This window comes from Lycorma delicatula, chromosome 7 (genome assembly GCF_047948215.1).
Source record: "Lycorma delicatula isolate Av1 chromosome 7, ASM4794821v1, whole genome shotgun sequence".
NCBI classification, from domain to species: Eukaryota; Metazoa; Arthropoda; class Insecta; order Hemiptera; family Fulgoridae; genus Lycorma; species Lycorma delicatula.
The window spans coordinates 24,062,863-24,076,217 of NC_134461.1; the positions used below are offsets into that span (position 1 = coordinate 24,062,863).

At 30.3% G+C, this 13,355-nt stretch overlaps 1 protein-coding gene across 9 annotated transcripts in view; it reads left to right on the forward strand.

Moving 5' to 3' along the window:
- LOC142328426 (uncharacterized) overlaps positions 1–13,355 on the forward strand; it is a 225,623-nt gene that overhangs the window by 77,302 nt on the left and 134,966 nt on the right. For 8 of the 9 annotated variants that reach the window (XR_012757269.1, XM_075372155.1, XM_075372162.1 and 5 more), the window contains 3 exons: positions 2,815–3,064; positions 7,964–8,444; positions 9,715–10,169. Coding sequence is in view for 8 of the 9 variants with exons in the window: in XM_075372155.1 (XP_075228270.1) it covers positions 2,815–3,064; positions 7,964–8,444; positions 9,715–10,169 (1,186 nt within the window). In the remaining variant the exon portion in view is untranslated. The remainder of the gene's footprint in view (positions 1–2,814; positions 3,065–7,963; positions 8,445–9,714; positions 10,170–13,355) is intronic. The other variant, XM_075372158.1, reaches the window with a different exon arrangement.

Genomic DNA, 13,355 nt, shown 5'->3' on the forward strand with positions numbered 1-13,355 from the left:
TAAGGATTCAAAGAAAAGACTTACAAAAGCATACTATGTCTACCATGAATAGCAACAGCAAGAAGTATTCATCAAACAAAATGAATAGGATCTTTTAACTTTATAACCAATAAACAAGAGGTAGTAAATATAACGATTTCAGGGGTGTGGATTAATCAGATGATCAAAAGTATTTTTAGTTGGATTAATATTTCAATATGAGGAAATGGAAAATGTTTTATATTTATGGTAGAATTGAATAGAATGTTTATACTTTCTAAAATTCAACTGATAATAATTGGTCAGTATCTGTTACAATTTATAGTTTCATACTTTGGAAGAATTAGCACAAGAATTGCTTGCTTTAAAGGATATTTCAAATATACCAAGTATTTGAAGCATATAAGATAACAGTAATGCTGATGTTAAAAGTTCTGTTCAGCTGCTATTAAACTGGAAAAAAATTGCTGTTTGCAGTGAAGCTAGTACCAGAACTGGTAGAAAGATGAAGAAATTATGATATTATTTGTGTAAAGTAAAAGTCTGCTTCTACTGTATTATCCACAGTGTTGATGTACAATAATATATTTTTTATGAAAATAATTTATTCAATTAAATATATTTGCATTTGTAATTTGTGTAATTTATTGAAGATGTATAAAACATTTTAAGGTGATAGTGATTTAGTGATGATAGTAGAAAATGGTGAATATAACATAGCAGAAATTTAGTGGTTGTATATTTTTATAAATTAAACTGACAAATTTATTTTTAGTGCTACAGATTTCAGTAATAGGTAAATAAAAGTAGTCATTTTGGTTGATGTTTTATAAATATGTAAAATTTTTTTTTAATTTTGCTTCATAAGATTCAAAAACAAATAACTGAAAAAATATCCAGTTATAATATTCAGTTTCATATTAATACAAATTTTCTGCTCCTTATAAGCCTGATCTACTCTTCCAGTAGCTTTTAATTTTAAGAGTAAAAATAATTTTTGATAGCATTTAAGGGAGATTCATTTATGTTGCATTTATTTGAAGAACATAACAAACTTTCTGAACCTGTTCTACTGGCAAAAATAAAGAAAAAAGTTTATATAAATAAAGGTTCAGAAATTCTTTGCTAGTGAGTATAGGCTGGTGAAAGATTTCGCTCTGATTTCTTTTAATTTTTGGTAAAATTAAGCCAGACTGTAATTCTTGGGATCCAAATTAGGTGGTTAATTTAGTGGTTTTATATGAAATTAACTTGAGAAAAAAGATTACAAACCTGTATTTGTAGTAGTTTTCAAGAAATTTGGTTTTGAAAAACACACTGTATTATGTTAGGCATAAAATAACTTTGTTTGATGGTTAATAAACATATAAAAGTTTAAAAAAAAACGGGTAGAGAATTCAATTCAGAGTAAAAGGGTGTAAATAAAGTCCGCAGTAAGTAAATACAAACGAAAAATTTGAATTAGTGGCTGTTGGTTACAGCTCCTAACAGTTATTTTATCTGTTTCCATACATCATCTCACTCTTATCTTATTTATTAATCGAAGACTATGTGAACCTGTCCAAGGGGTACTTTATTGTTTGGTAGGTATACAACAAGCCTAAGAACAAAAGTGACTATGTGTTGGCAGACTTCATATCCCTTATTAAATAAAAAATACAAGAATAATTATAACATAAAAAATTAATAGAAAATCTGTTTAGAAGTTATTATATTAGGTTTACTTCATAAAAATATTTTGGTTACTACAAAAATTGAAAGCTGAATTGTTTTAATGGATTAGGTTTCAATTTGTATACAGTTTTTTTATTTATATTTTTTATTCTCTAATAGCATATACTAAAATGAAACTAATGACGTAAATTAAAAACTGATAATTAAATAAAATAATAAAATAGAAGACATTCTGTTAAAAAAAGGCTGTTAGATTCAATGAAAGTAACAAGAAAATATATAATATAAGTCTAATTTTTAAAACACAGACTCCATCATCAACAAGTTTAGGAAAAGGCATCTACAATTCTACAGACGCTTACACAGGATGGGTGAAGATAGACTTGCTAAGAAAATTTTCAACATTGTAAGGCAAGTAAATTAAAGTCTATTTGGAAGAAAGAAACACAAGATGGCTTGGAACAACTGAACATCTCAGAAGAAGAAATCATGGACAGAAGAAAGTTTAGAGATGAAATTAGAAATAAGAAAATTGAACAAGAGCGAAAAAGAGCAACGAAGGAAGAAGATGGATGGAGGAAAGGAAGAAGAAACATAGTGAATGGATGCAGAGGTTTTGGGAAGAAAAGAGAAGGAAGTAAAGCCATGATTGGCTCAAGTTCATGCGCTCTTCCGAATGGGAATAATCGGAAATTGTAGCAATAAATCTAATTTTTAGCATAATCTGTTAAAATGACTTCCTTGAAGTTACATTATTTTTTGCCTGTTACACCAAAAGTTCCGTAGAACAATGTTAAAAATTTCACTCCTGTTAATAGAATTGTTTCTTATATATTTCGTACATGTTTAACCTAATTATGAAAAGCCGTAACTAATTTTTAATTATTTCCTGATGATCATGTTAATTTTTTGTTTCCTAGAAAGAAAAGTGAGAATTAAAATGATAGAGCAATAAATGTTCTACTAAGGTGTAAGTCTCTTAAACATTTAGCAGTTTGTTATAGCATTCTGTAATGATTGGCGTTCATGTGGCTCAGCGTAGGTGTATATGTTGCACTCTTAGTCATTTTGCAATCAATTTAATAACAGGAGTAATGTAAATGTATGTGGATGATACATTTTTCTGTTCTAAAAGTTCGTTTTTGCTTCTCTTTTAATCAGGTGGACAAATCTCAGGAGCGAAAATTGTCAAATGATAACAGTGGGAGTGATGCGTGGTCCCGCAATTCAAGTGTCGCTCCAGTCTCATCTCCCACACCCATAGTGCAATTAGAGTCTGAATCATGGGCAGATGCTACTGATGAAGCTCTGTTAAAGCCATCATCACAGTCGCCTGCCCTACCTAATGTTACTTCTGGAGAAAAACATAATTTGAAGACTGAACTGCTGGATGATACAAAAACTACTAATGGTATGCATTATTTAGATGTGTTTTATTGTAACACTTCACTAGATTAAAGTTAATGTAAATTCTTTTTTTATCTGCAGTAAATGTATAATAGAAATTACCACGTCAAATAACCAATGAAATAGCATGTTTGTTGAGTGATCATGCTACAGTCACAATACATGTAATCTGATTCATCTACATGACACTGAAGAACCTGCTTGTAGGTTTTACAAGTTGGCCATATTTTCTTTGACTGTATTGCTGTAAAGTAGAATAATTTTTGTATTATAGAACACAGGAAACTTTTACCTGATATGCTTGAATATAGCCTTAAAAGAGTAAGTGAGGTTTCGAGGCTGGTCAAGAGCTGTTAAAGGAAAGTGTGTAAAAGTAAAATTGATGTGTAGAAAGACTGCTTGGTAAAATTTATTTTAGAGAGAGATTGTTACAGTTTTCTTATTAGCAAGATCTTTGTTTAACTTAATAGAATTTTATTTAAAATGTTTTTATGTAATAATAATAAGTATCATATTATATTCTATAGATATCATTAAAAAAAAGGCTAACTTTGATTATTAAGGTGAACTGAGTAGTGAATAATGGGAAAGTGTGAAATGTAGTGAGACATTTTCTTTTTTCATTTTAATATTAACAAATTTTTTATTATTTTTTTACTAAGTATTATTCTTTTGAAGTATTTTTTCTGTTGTATGAGGATGCCAATAAAGTTTGAAATTAATGCGGATACAGTTTAGCGATACTTTATAAAATGAAATGAAACGAAACAGAACTTGATTTATTTTAAGATAATGTAACAATTTATTATTTTATCTGCTGACCTAATGACTGATACAAACTTAAAAAAGTGTCAGACCTGATAGATCTTTGCTTGTCATTTAGTTTTTACATTTACTTTAACTTCACATTTCAATTGTGCAGAAGGTACTTTCATGTTGATAATTTATCAGTTATCAAGTATGTGAATTTGGGATTTGCTGAGTACTGATTGAAGCCGTGATTGCGTTCTTGCAAGAAAAGTGTATTTTTTCAAATAGTGGATCATATGATATAAAAGTAGATAGGGTATGTATGATCATATGTAGTAGACAAGACATGGTGTGAAAAAATAATTATATATGTTGGGAATTGATTTAGAAATTCTAGGCTAGGTTTCTATTGTTTGCTTTAATTATTGATTGGCACATGAACTGACTGCTGTGATTGTGCAGATTAGAATGAGAAATATCAAGGTGGAATTGTAGATTGGAGTAATTACTTACAGGAAGTTTGTATTTATTGCTTAGGAAAAACAGAAGATGGAATTGTAGAAGTTGATGAGAGTTTTGTTTTCCAGTAGGAAAAATCATACAGGCCATAGTTTTCTGCAGCACTGTTGGCATTTAGCAACTAGACTGACTAGAAGAAAGGTTTTTTCTTGTTAAATTACCAAATAACTCTTTTACTAATCTGCTGTTTGCTATAAAAGACCACATTGAAGTCTATACATTGATGTACTCAGATTCCTGGTCTACTAATCAACAAAATTGAAAGGGCAGATTCTGTCACGTAAAGGGATCAGCAAAATTGTGTAACATAAAACATTGTGGTGTGGTACATCAGCACATTGAAAGTTATTTCATTAAGATCAATAACAGTACTTGTTTTTCAATGCAGTTCTATTTGAATCCATACTGGGTGCAATAAAACAGATAATGGTCACCTGCAATGCATATTTTATTGAAAAAACTGAGTAAGTTACCCTTACATTAATTTTTTTTTCAAAAACGAATGTTAAAATATAACTTAACAATAGCTGCATATAGGTAAATGTAACACATGCATGTGTATGTGTCACACACACATCATTATGCAGCAGTACAAACTAATATTGTCACACCATGCAGTTGATATTAAAAAATATTGCTAAGGCTAAAGTAGCAGCTGAAGAAATGATAAAAACTAGGCTAGAAAAAAAAAGGAAAGAATGTTTTATACTGATAACAGTGAGGTAGATTACCGTTCTGGGTGGAGTAAATAAATTATTTTTTTGGCATTTAATTAACTGTTAATCAATTTTTTTCCTATTAAGAGTATCTTTTTTTTATTTTAACCCATTCCTTTGATACTATGAAATCCTTTAATATCTAAATGTCTCATTATAAAAATTAACAAAATATTTTCCTTTTTTGATAAAAAAGAGCGTAGAAAAATTTTCTCAATTGCAAAAAAAGAGGTCAGTGGCATCAGAATAGTATTAGTGCACAATATTACTTATCTCACTTAAGAGAAAAGTTACATCAAATATTGAATGTTTATTAGGAAATCCATAAAAGGTGTTCGTTCAGTTTGTAACTAATGCTTGTCCAAACTGTGTTAATTTTCTTTTACATAAGAGGTAAATTTGTTACCTCCATATGAAGTAAAAAAATGTGTTAGTTTTGTGTAGAGATTCCTTAATTTTTATAATATTTGTACCTTCTGCACCATGTGAAGTAATAATAGATTCTCTTTTTTCCTTATGTTGTTATTAATCAGTTTAAAAAATATTCTACATATAACTAAATTCGTCTTTAAAAATGTTTGTAATGCTAGTAGTTTAATATAACTACATGTGAAATTTCATCATAGTTAAATTTCTGTATTTTAAGTGAATTGTGAGTATTTATGATTCTAGAAACACTTATTCTCTCACTCTGTATATTGTAAGTTATGTCCCAAAATTATATGAGGATATCTTAAAGATCGCTGGGAAATTTCTCCCTTAAAGTTGGTGAACCTGTGTCATCACTGTATGTACACACTGCATTGTTGTCTGTAAGTTGTCGCGTTGTAGTATCTTTGATTACATGTAAGTTATTACGTTATAAAATGAATGGGAAAATTGATTTTGTGCCGCCAAGTGTGAAATAAAAAAAAAAAAATTTAAGCCAGCTCAAATTCATAGACAGTTGGTTGCTGTGTATGATGCTAATGTAATGAATGAAAGAAATGTCTAAAAATGCTGTGTAAGGTTTAGAAATAACAGAATTAATGTGCATGATGAACGTTCAGGGAGGTCATCGATAATCACAGAGGACTTGTTGAAACATGTTGTTGATAAAATCTGAAAAGATTGTTACTAACGATTTCCAACCTGACCCTTATTTTTCCGGATGTTTTAAGAGCTGTTATCACATTGTTCAATGACTATTTAGGCTTCAGAAAGGTTTGTGTACGTTGGGTGCCACATTTTAACAGAACATCATAAAAAAATCTAAATGGGATCTGCTTTGGAATTTTTGATGCGCTACATAGAAAAAGGTGATTAGTTCCTTAATTCAATTATCTGTGTTGAAACATGAATTTTGTATTGCACGCCAGAGAGAAAAAGGCAGTCAAGTGAATAGTGTCATCCTCAATCACCAACCAGACCAACAAAGGTCAAGCCACGTCCATGTGGACGTAAACTGATGGCCACAGTCTTTTGTGGTGAATTTGGCATACTGCTGATTGATTTCATGCCACGTGGAACGACTATAAATGTAAAAGCTTACTTTGATACTGTACGTAAGTTATGGTGCGCCATTCAAAATTGGCAACATGGGGGGCTGACCGACGGCATTGTCCAGCTGTGCGATAATGCATGTCCACACATCCATTTGAATGAGAAATTTACGATCACCCTTTCACGGGTGATCATCGGTTTACGATCATCATTTTTTTGAGCGTATTATAAAAATCTTAATTTAAAATCATTTTTAATTAGGATAGTAAAATTGCTTGATTTAAAATCAATTTTAAGTAATTTTCCTAGGCCATATTTAATTCTTGTTTAATTAAAATTTTTATCCATGCCTTATCGTCATAGGAAATTTTTTTTCTCTTAATTTATTAACTATATACAAGGCTCGGCTCAGTAATCTTGCACATGTATGCGTAGCATGGGAATGAAAGAGATATTGGAATTAAATAAAAAAATGAATAAAAATACAATACCTTAGCTACAAAATGCAGTATTTATTTTTCAGTATAATCCCTGTTTATACTGAAACACTTTTCCCAACTTGTGACAAGGTTTTTGCATTTCATCACTGAAAAATTGTGGCAGCTTCCTTCACTTCATCATCGGTGGTGTAATGATTACCTTTGAGATCCCTCTTATGATGAGGGAAGTAGTGGAAGTCAGTCGCACAGAGCCAAATCCGGCGAGTATGGTTGATGCGGAATAGGCTCAAACTTCAGCTTGCAGAGGGCCATCAGAGTGTTTGTGTGGTACCCATTGTGTACAGATTTTACGGTTACCCAATTGCTCCATAACATGGCCTACTCGTTCTTTAGATATGCCTAACTGAATAGTGATGCATTGCTGAGTCATTAACTGGTCACTTTGAAGAAAATCATCCATCTTCTTTTTATGTTTCTTGTCAGTCACAGAAACTGGTCGTCCGCTGCCAGGTGCTTCCTTAATTGTTGCTTTACCAGCTTTACATTTGCAAAATTTCAAAGCCCCCACCTACTCACAGTACTCCAGTCAACAGTTTCACTACCGTAAACTGCTTTTAAATGATGAAAAATATTCTTAGGATTCACATTTTCTGCTATTAAAAATTTGTTCATTGTGTGCTGTTTTAACAGTGTTGACATACTGACTGTACTTGACTCCATTTTAACTGCTACTGAAAACAAACCGGTAATTGGATTTCAACGCATTATTGCAGGTTTGTAGAGGGGGATTTTAGTTTATCATGTGCAGCAATGCCCAACTTGATAGTACCTTTTGTCTCCGTGTAGCACTCTAGTTTGCAAAATTTATCAGCCGAGCCTCGTGTGCGCGCGTGTGTGTTTGCTTTCATAAGTTTAAAATTTTTTTAAATTAACATATGTTTAGATTTTTATAATCTGTATTTAAAATAGTTCCTGACAATCTTGTTTTACTTTAAGCAGAACTGCAGCCGCAACAACAGCTGCCACAATCACTGCCATCACAATCTCCTCCACCTCCACCTCCGCCACCAGCACCACCATCAGATGAACAATCACAATCATCTCAGAAAGTGGTACCTGTAGATGGTGCTGATCCAGCTGTTAAAAAGTGTGAAGAAACAGAAGTTATTGGCCGTCCTGATAAGAGCAGTGGAGGTAGAGGTGGTAGAGGTCCTCGTGCCAATGAGGCGCGATCAAAGGACCCTTGGGGAAGTACTTATGCTGTATACAACAGAGGCAGTTGGGGAGGAAGAGGAGGAGAACCTAGAGGAAGAAGGGGACCAGGACGTGGCGCCTCAAGATCGCAATCTGCTCGTGGCTGGGGCCATTCAGAGTCAGAAGTGTCTGGTGATGAAGTCTCTGCTTCTGCATCTATATCTACAGAGTCTGGCAAGGAAGAAAAAAGAGAACGTAGAGATGATCGACGGACTGCACCCAGGTAATTTGAGTTCTTTGTGAATATTAGTTTAAAATATAATTTTTCCATTTCTTGAACTGTTTTTTTAATAAATAGAATTTGGAACAGCATAATTAATATGCTTTAAAATTCCATATGTTTTATGCTGTTATATAATACATCTTCAGTAGATTACAATTTAGTGTAACTAATGATTATCAAATCGATTAAAATGGCACTTTATATTTGAAATAATTGTATTATAATCATATTGTTTAATTTGTTGCAATTTATAATTATTCACAAAAATCACTAATGAATACACCAAATTGGCTAGCTTTATATAAACTTGAATTTCTGTGGAAAACTTGTTGAATCATCCAGTTCATCTATAAAATTTGGTATTGTGTTCTATCATTATATGTAAAAAGTTAATCATGAAAATGATAAATTTTTTTAAGTAAAATGGTAATGCATTACTTTGTCTTAACAGAATTTCATAATTGGTAGTGAATTCATAGAACAACTAAACCATGTTTGCAGTAAAATACAAGAAGATATTCTTTAACATATTGATTTAATTTTGTCTTTTTTATCTAATGAATTTTCTCTGTTTTAGAGGTTATAATTCTCTTTTTGTAAATAAATTATGAGTAGGTCTTCTGATATAAAGTTTATACCTTATTTTCTGTTTTATTAAAAGTGGTGTATCGGTTGAAGTCATTAAAATCGAGTTTGGAAAAATTGTTACTGAGAATGTTTTCTATGTTTTGGTACTGTGTACCACAGGTCTAATTAGGAAAAGAGAATTATATGGGATTATTTTATAATAAAATCCATATAAAAGTATATGATACATTTTATTCCAGAATTGAATTGAGTAGTGGGTTTTCAAAATCAGAATTGAAAATGGTATGGACCTGAGAATAAAAAAAAATATTTTCTGAAGTATGTTTTATTGTGTAATTTAATTTAAGTTAGTACTTTACTAAAAATCTATGCTTATTTAGATTATATGGTTGATTCTTTTATTATTATTAGTATTATTTGTGAGACCTACCTTTCTTTTCTTCCAGTATTAGGCTTGCAGCGTGTTAGTAAAGATATTATTGAAATTGTAAAATTAACTAAAGCAGTGTCATGAAAGTTTATCTCTCACGTGGCCATTCAGAATATATTAAAATGTTTAATATGCTTATGTAAATGATTATTTTTCTATGAAAGAGAGTGAGAGGGGGAGAATGTATTATTTTGATTTATAATTTAAAAGCACTTTTCTATTATTTATTCATATACTTTTGTTTTTTTCTAGATCACCAAAACAGGGCAGTCGAAAGTCTGATAGAGATGATAGAAATCATGATTCAAGACGTGATGGAGATAAAAGCTATCCATCAGGATCTGATGGCAGACGATATGATAGACGTTCTGGTTATGATAATCCAAGGCCATCTAGTGGAGGTGGTCGTGAAGGTTTTGCTCCTCGTGGAGAGCCATCTCGTAGAGGCAGAGGTGGTTTCCGAACAAGAGGTGCGGCCAGAGCAAATATCGGTCCCAATAATAGTTGCGTATATGGTGCACCTACAAGAAAACCATTTGTTTCTTCACAGCTTAGCGGTTCCGATTCTACCGGGAAGTTAGATGATAAAGAGAAGCATTCACAAGCACAGAGTTCAAGCAAAGATGGAGAGCATAACAATGATGTAATGTCTTCAGTCGATGACAAGATGAAGTTAAGCCAACAGGCGCTATCCTCCAGCATCATAGGTACGACACCGCCTCCTTAATTTACAAAATATGTACTTCTACTTTTTTTTTAATATGAACCTGCTAAATACCTGCTACCTAAAACCTTAGCCACAAAATATGAGTAATGTTTTTATACGGTACTTTTTACAGTATTAACTCTATACATACCTACCACACTATCATCACCTCTATATAACTTCTATAAGCACTGCTACCAAGCATATTTAAACGTATTTTTTTTTGTAATGGTGTTTTTTTTAAACATGATGGTTTTTACTGAAAATATTATTTATTGAACATAGTGATGCATGTATGTGATATTTATAATATATTAGTGATGTAATATTAATTTTTTAAAATATATATATATTTATACATATTTATATCTAAAGCTTTTTGTTGGTTTTATTAATAAAAAAAAAAAATAATAAATAAATAATAGAATTAAAATTTTTAAAATGGGCCATTAGTGTAATGCATAGAGCGTGTTGAATTTTCATTGAGAGAAAAATATAACCATTGTATCGATTTTAATCACAGATTTTTTACTTTTTATATTTATTGGTTTGATGCACGTGTTGTGTTATTGTAATATTTATAAAAGTAATATTTATTTTTAAATAGTTATTAAATTTTAAATATTAATTTATTATGTTTTTATTATTTAGAATTAACTGTCTTAATATTTGCATAATTAGTTGTTTTACTATTAGTACAATTTAAAATAAAATGCTTCGTATATATTTCGCGATAACTTAATTTCCCATGGAGATAAGTAAAATATTTGTAATTAGTTGAAAAAATACAGTTATTGATATAAAACTTCCATTTATTAGATTATACATTAAAGGTAAATAATTACTGGAAATAATGATATGCATTTTCTAGTTATCCTTATCATTGTGCGTTCTTGGAAATATCGGTTAATATGATATGTAATAATGGTTTTTTTTAATTTTGAAGTATATAAATGGCCATTGAACCAAAGAAAAGTTGTCACAAAATTAATTTAGAAAAAATTATAATCGTAGAAAAGAAATAATCTAGGCACATTGTTAACTGCTGTGTTTCTTAACACAGCGGGTTTGTTATTATAGCTATTTATTTTATTTATGTATTAAATATTTTTGAAACAGTTATACGAGTTTTTTTTATGGTTGTTGATTTTTAAAACCTTGTTTCCTGAAAGTTTTTCATCAAATAATTGAAATTAACTTTTGTGAAATCAGTTTTGTTAATTGCATTTTGATCATTAATGTCAGGAAACAAGATGTATTCTCCGGTAGTAAAGTCATATAAGTCGCTATAAGTAAGGATTATAATTAAACAAGACTTGAAAAAGAGAAATAGTTGCAATCCTTCATTATTTACCGGGAGATATAGTAATTAAAAGTAAATTGTAAACCATGAATAACTGCTAGACCTGAATATTTTGAACAGAAGTAGGTGTTATTCTTTTATATGAGGTGTGTTCAAAAAGTATCTTGTATTCTTTCTACAAAGCTGAGGTGGCTGAAGTTAACAGGCAGGGCTTAGCACAGCATTGTATTTAATCTTGCTGTGTAAGTATGATTTTTTGTAGTCCATCCTTCACTCCCCCCCGTCATCTTTTATAATGTTGTTTTGATTTAATTATATCATGTTATATGACAGCTGTGTTGAGCATAGTTCAACTCCTTTTAAGTATTTCTAAAAGCTCATCCGTATGTTGAAATTTATATAGTTTAAACATATAAAGATTAAGCAAGCATCACGTAAAGATGCTAGGCAAACTTTGATTGAGGTGGCTTTCATTGTTCTGCTAGATCATTTACAACAAAAATGTTTTTATTGAAAAAGTTCTGAAAATTAAATCATAAAGTATTTGTTTGGTTGAGCGTCAGAGAAATTTCTGATGATATGATCAAGAAGCTATCACCCATTTTCGTACATTCTGTTAGCCACAAAAAAACCATATATATTTTGCCTCACTTGAAATTATGTCATTAGTTGCCCCTGCTTCTTTCACCTAGTCAGAACGTGTACAAGTTATTATCCAGTATCATCAATCAATTAATTCTCCAGACAATGGCCGCCTAGTTTTCCATCAATTCTCCAGCCTTTTAAAAGGTATACGATATAAGGGCTAATAGGACAAAATGAAAAATGTAGTGACACAGTGGAATGTAATTTCAAAACAATACTAGAAATGATTTGACAGTGGAAAAAGCAGTGGTTTAATTGCATTTTATCATAAAGATAATAATTGGAAGATAATTTTTTAGGCAAAACTGAGTATTTCAGATTTTTTCTTAAAACCTGATCTGTAGGTGCTTTTAAACAGACCTCATACAGCAAATTAAAATAATTGCAATTTTAGGAAGATTATTAAATAAAAATATATTAAATGAATTTCTTTTCAGTTACAGCTATTTCCTCCAAGGTATCCACAAAATTGTAATCTCTTAATTTATATTTTTAATGTTTTGTAGAACTGAATACTCTGCAAACTATCACAGCTTATAAAAATAAAATAACCAACACTATTTATTTACATTTACTTTGAAACTCTCAAAAATATAATTATTTTATTTACATTTATTTTTGGTGACTGTAATAATATTACGTGAAGAGTATTCCGTAAATGTAAATTAAAATAGTGGTAGTAATCCAGATTATTTATATACCTGCTGCCCTAAAGAAAAAAGTTGTTTAGTGTTGTTCTTTAAAGTGTTTTCTTTAAATATTGTACAAAATCATTGCCATTTCAGCTCTTAAATGTTAAGCTTAATCTGTAATCCATAAATATATCTGAACTCAGAAATGTTGTCAGATTAATCTAAAGAAAAAATGTATTTAATGAATTTGTTTCACAATAAGATATACGTTCAGCAGCTTAGCCATAGGCATTTGTTCCTCCAAGTCTTGTTTTTTTTTGTTTTTGGATAGAAAAAGTATTCAAAACAGATTTTCCATTTCTTTTAATATCAACAGCTAGCATGTGAATAATAAGTGCAGACTAGAGAAATTACTATATTTTTATTTTTAAAACCTTTTGTTATAAACTATTTATTTGGTTGTTATTTTGACATCACTACAAATATTTTTTTATTACTCATAATGCTTTTTCATTTTGATAATTGATTTAATGTTTTTATTTGTTTGTGAGAACTGGTGTACATTAAACCAATAACAATTAAGTTTTGCTTTGGAACTAATCATTTT